Source organism: Lycium barbarum, chromosome 4, assembly GCF_019175385.1.
Source record: "Lycium barbarum isolate Lr01 chromosome 4, ASM1917538v2, whole genome shotgun sequence".
NCBI lineage: Eukaryota > Viridiplantae > Streptophyta > Magnoliopsida > Solanales > Solanaceae > Lycium > Lycium barbarum.
The window spans coordinates 127,182,236-127,188,369 of NC_083340.1; the positions used below are offsets into that span (position 1 = coordinate 127,182,236).

A 6,134-nucleotide genomic window follows, 5' to 3' on the forward strand; every position below is an offset into this window, starting at 1 on the left:
TCTAGTCTGGACTCGAACTTGGGTCGCGTGCCTACGCTCAAGGAAAAAAACATTTTCCTTCATATCAAACTCCCTTAGACTATTTCCTTTCTCAGCATCTAAATATTGAATAATTAGTCTAGCTAGCTATTAGTGAAACTAGTCTAGTTGAAAGGACCAATGTATTCCTGGTTATAAATATCCGAGCTGCCTCTTTTATTGGCCAGGAAACAGGTTTGACTAGGTTCAACAATCCAAGCAGAAAAGGTTTAATGCTATTAACATGATCATGGCAACTATCTTATACATGATATTAAAGAGGGACTATATTTTTTCAGAATGATAGCATTTAGGAATGAGGCATAATAAGGTTGTATTCATTTCAGGGATTATTCTATGAGAATCAAAAACAAATTTACAAAATTCAGCTATTGGATTTTCCATAAAAAGCCAGTACTTTTTGTAGAAGAGGGGATGCAAACCACTGTAATGGTTTGTTTGAACTCACTGGTTCTCTACAGTACATCTAGGATAGATTGCTCGCTGATGCAGAGAGTATGAGGTGAGTTATAATGCTTTGAAGATGAAGAGGGGAGCATTGTGAGGTGTAATGCTCATTGAAATACGAGAGGATGGGATTCTTGATATCCTCATCATGTAATAAAGATAAGATCATGTTTCTTTTTTCTACTATTAAGTGTTAAGGTATGAAAAAATCTAGTGTTGGTGTCAACCTCACTAAGTAAGCTAATTCTATGTTTTATTTTTCAGAAGAAGTCCTCTTCACGTCTATGCAAAGCATAAAAATCAGAAAGAAGAGTGATTTCTAACTCCAGTAGAAAAGTGCTAAACTGATAGCTTGGTGATCTCCGTATGCTTGTTATTCTAGCAAATTTAATGTAGTAATTGATTACATTTGTGAAACCCAAAAATGACAGAAAAATTAGTAAAACCTGACAATTCACAATTCAAGCTTTCAACTCTCAATTTGTAAGTAGTTTCTTGAACTAATTCTTTGCCTAACTACGATATCTTTCAATTGTGGCAGAACCCTATACAAATTTACATGAACCTCACCTATTCACACAGAAACATTGTTGTGAATTGTAATTCATCCTTTTGATAAACTCTACTGAGGAATACTTAAACCTTTTTATCAACTGAAAAGAGAAAGGTAATGGAAGATATTCTACTTCTCATAGTCTCCAAGATTTCAGAAGCAGATGGTCTGAGACCGGGAAAATCACTTAGGCACGACGCTGCAAGTGTCACCATGGCCTTAGCTTCCTCCAAATCGTAATTCCTATCCAGGCGTGGATCCACCATTCCCGCTACCTTAGACACATTTTTTAAAATAGGAGCAGCTTTCGATATTAGTCTCTCCCCACTATCTGAGGAAAACGCTTCAACGCCTGAAATGAGTTCTAATATAATGATTCCAAAGCTAAATATGTCATTCTTCCTGGAGGCAATGCCAGTTGTCAAGTAGTGAGGATCAATATAACCAGGAGAACCGAGCATCATCACCCTATTTGTTGGTGGCAAAATGGAAGAAGAAAATCCCATTTTCGCTGACCCAAAATCACAAAGCTTGCAATTTAATTGCGTATCGAGCAATATATTAGAGGATTTTATATCACCATGGACAATTTGTAGAGGACATTTTTCATGGAGATAATCAATGGCTTGAGCAAGTTGAAATGCCGCTGCCATTCGGTTTCTCCAAGGAATTATGCCTCTGTTTCCATGGAGTTTGTCCTGCAAAGTCCCATTTGGAACATACTCAACTACCAGCATGTTCCCGAATTCTTCGTCTTCACAATGATCAAGAAGCTTGACTATGTTGTCGTGTTGGATTTGAAGCAAGATGTCCAATTCCTGCTTGTAGATTCTGTTGAGACGCTCGCTGCTGCGGTCCATGATCTTGACAGCTCTGAGAGTTGAGTCAGGGAACGTAGCTAAATAGACTCTGCTAAATCCTCCACATGCAATTAAATTGGTATTTGAGAAATTCATGGTGAATTTCTTCAACTCATCGCTTGTATATTTCTTCAATTCATCATCGTTATTGCCTTCCACATAAACACGGACATCAGCAACTCCAGCTTGCCTTAGGTTGTATCCAAAGCACCGAAGGAAAGCCATAATGGACACAAGAACGAGGCAGAGTACCAATGTCTATGGCAGGATGGTTGGAATATCTCACCCTTTAACCAGAAGTCTCAACATTAAGTCTGAGAATGACGAATTTGTTAGTAGGGAGCGCCTAGCGCGAATCCAAATTAGTCAGGTCGACTATGAAAACCGGATAGTTAAAACAAAAACAAAAAAATGGCAGGACTAGTTACAATTAATGGAAACTCTGTGGTGAATGACTAAGTTGTTGTGCGTGTGTTTTAAGAAAGACGTTAGTATTATGAATGCTATGCACTGCCGTACGTGTGGTATATATGTATATAAAGGGACACTGACGGTGGATCGAAGTAGTAGGTAATTCTGAAGCTACGGGGATGGAGGCGAAACCCCCCCCCCCCCCCCCCCCCCACACACACACAAAAAATTACAAGGGAAAGAGCATGGACTCAACCAAAAAGTGGATGCACTACCCACAGACAAACTGACTATTTCTATTCCATCAGATTGAAGTGCATAGTGCAACCCAAAACCAGGGATCTATCTAAGGAGAAAAAAATTGTGCTCCTAAATACTATCACTAATGATTAAAATTCAACGTAGTAGGAAAATGATTAGTTTAATAAAGTGTATCAAGTTTATATATTCATGAAGAGAAATATGGAAAAGCAAAAGTTAGGATTTGCTTAAAAGAAAAAAGCAAACGTTATACTCCCGGTGTATCCAATCATCCCATAGTTTTGACTGAGAACGATTAAAACGTTAATTTGACTGTAAGAAGTTTACAATATCATACTATTGTAAAGTTTGGAAAAAGAAAAACTAACGCACATAACCTTAAAAACATGTAAAAAATTTCACAATCTACCTTGTACCAAACCATTTAATTTGTATCCTGCCCTACATCATGTTATGTCAATGGCAAATAGACATGTAAAAAGTATATACCTTTTTACATGTAGAAAAGGACTAACTATATATTTGGGAACGGATTAGAGAACACCGACAAACTGAGACCTTGGTTAAAAACATGAAATCATAATCTAAAATATGAATAGCTTTAATGATTTGAATTATCGATTGTTGTCGTTCAGGAACGAGATAGTGTTAATTTAAGGGCTATTAACTAATGAAAATATTTAGTTAGTAAATAGTATATAATTTGTGGGTAAGTAATAAATCCAAATACGTTATGAGAGCAGGGCACGTAAGAGATGAGAAGCTTCCTGTAGTCAACCTAGTCTTCCTCATTGATCTTTGCCACACAAAGGGCCCCTCTTGTATTTCCTCGTGTGTTATGGGCATTAGGTTCATAGCATCTATATTGGTTTCTTGATTTTTTTTTTTTGTTTGGTACAAATATGAAATGCTTGTTCTTCAATCTATTATTATTTCAATTTTTTGTTTTCTAATTTTGATGATTGAGTCACCAAACAAATCAAAAGTGCCTCAGAGAATTCCTGACAAAAAATATATTGCACGATGTGGGGATGTTGAGTTAGGTGTTGTACAAGCGAGCAAAAAATCATATCCATTGAATTCATTTAACATCTTTCTTTCTTCTTTTCTCTTCTTTTCATGTTCTGGATGAAACGAAACCAAAGGAGAATACTGAACTAAAACTTCATTTAAAAAGGTGACCTAGCCATCATGACATGGAAAACATCTTTAAAAATTACAGACTAAATTCCACCGTAAACAGTGGCGGATCTACAATTTTCATTCAGGATGTTGAAAAAAAAAAACTAAATATACACTCTAATTTTTTGCCGAGGGTGTTCAAAAATTAATATATGCACATAAACACAGAAAATTTACCCTATATATACACTGTAATTTTTTGCCGAGGGTGTTTGAAACACCCTGGCCCCCAAGTAGATCCGCCCCTGAACATAAATGAGAAAACATACTAAGTAAGTTTGATCAGAATTATGCGTTATCTGTACTAATAGAAGATAGCGGGTACCCGTCAACTAGTCTAGTTACGGTCCAAATAGTTGAATTGCCGGTGAATTAGTCGAGCAACACGTGAAAGTAACTATTCTTATAGAAAAAGATATTCCCTCTCAGAGGCGGATTCAGAATTTAAATTTTATAGGTTTAATTTTAAGATTATTAACACTGAATCCACTATATTTTTAAAGTTATGGGTTCATATCTACTATTTATTACAATTTTAGTAGGTTTTTACACATAAATTTATACTCAGCGTTGAAACTTAGGGGTTCAATTGAACCCCCAACCATAATACATACGCCTCTGATCCCTCCGTCCACTTTTAAGTCATGAATTGATTTGACATGCCTATTAAGAAGCTAAAAATAAAATGACAAATTTACTATATGAGCCCTAATAATAACTAATTAACATAATAATCTATACTATATTAAATGTACGAAGGGCTTTAGAAATGTTGATTGAACTTTTTGCCCTTCATTAAAAGACTATGTATGCTATTTAGAAGCATGAATATAAATGTTAGTTGACCAAAATCTCATTTAAATAATGAACGACTTTTATACTCTTTAAGAAAATTTAAAAATAATTTTATATAGGATAAAATTGTAACTAAGACCAAAGTCAACTAATAGTACCGTTTTCTGTTTGCTGCAAGTTGCATGCAACAAGATATAATATCAAAGTTTAATCCTGTAAGACAACAAACTCCTATATATTGGATAAACATGTAAAAGAATTAAGATTTAAATATTTCTCAATATCTAGAACTTTAAATTCAAACTAATTTAAAATAAATTTGGTGAAATAGAATTCGTTTTGGACTTAAATTAGTTAATGGACATTCAGCCAGCATAAGGATTTTGGATAACGAAGGTGTGCCATGAGGATTCCTATCATTAATAATTACAATGGAATAACTTGAAAAGTTAGTGTTATTATAAAATTGAAAAATGTTACATTTTTTAATAACATCTTTTACCTCACTATTAAAATTAGTGCCTAATAACATTTTTGTACCTCATAAAACAACTATATAATGTAATTACAAGTAATATCACTTAACATTTTTTTTTTGTGATAATTGATGGGGAATAACTTACCGCGTACGTTCGTAGAGACTAGTAATAGACAAAATTATCATTTACTATTTTTCCTCAATTATTATTTAATTTTTTGTTACAATCTATTTATATTAAAAGAACCCCTAAAATTTTAGGAATATCAAATCTAATAAATCACAACTAAATCTCCGTATATACTACATAATTGCAAATTCTTACAGTAGTTTTCTTTTTCCTGAAAAAGTGATCAATTTACCTTCCTTTTATGGGAGGTCTCAAATTCCAGAAATGTTTTTTTTTTTTTTTTGTACATATTTTTAGAGAGGGCAATGACATTGCTGATCACTTGGCCAATCTAGGAGTACATAACAAATTTCTTACTATCTTCAATGAAGTTGTTTTCCTTCCTAATCGGGTTAGAGCTTCTTTGAAATTTGATCAAGATGGTATGCCTAACTTCATGTTTAGACCAAAGAAGAACCGCTTTTGCATCAATGATGGTATCACCTGATCATTTCGGTCTATTGCCTGTAGCTGCATATCTGTATGTAGTAGTAGTTTTCATTCCAAAAAACTCAGCTTTGTATAGGGTGGAGTCCCTCAATCTTTTGTAGATGTACTCTAGGCCGATAGCTATTAGATTGAATTCGTTCAATCTACATAATCTAAGTGAGGCTAAGGTTTATGTCCTCCTCCATGTAATTATCATTTTTGGAATGAACAGGTTGGAGTCTTGCCTAACTCCTCCATCAATACGATGAAACTTTGATTTAAAAAAATAAATAAAATTACCTTCCTTTTAGGCTTAGAAATTCTGCTTTGCACACTTCATTCCTTTTTTGTTTAAGAATAAGCTAGGGTTTGTTTCATAAAAGTCCTAATGCTAAACAAACTAGAGTCACAATTAGTTGTCAGTACTTTCAATATTTATGGTTTAGACGAACTCATGAAAAGCTAGCATTATATGCAAGATTCAAAGGAAGCAAATTATTATATGGTTCT

At 34.2% G+C, this 6,134-nt stretch overlaps 1 protein-coding gene across 1 annotated transcript; it reads right to left on the bottom strand.

Moving 5' to 3' along the window:
- Positions 1-912: 912 nt before the first annotated feature.
- On the bottom strand, positions 913-2,487 carry LOC132638572 (probable receptor-like protein kinase At1g33260). Its single transcript, XM_060355408.1, has one exon. It carries the CDS (start codon positions 2,122-2,124, stop codon positions 1,123-1,125), a length of 1,002 nt encoding a protein of 333 aa, XP_060211391.1. The 5' UTR covers positions 2,125-2,487; the 3' UTR covers positions 913-1,122.
- Between the last annotated feature and the right edge of the window lie 3,647 nt (positions 2,488-6,134).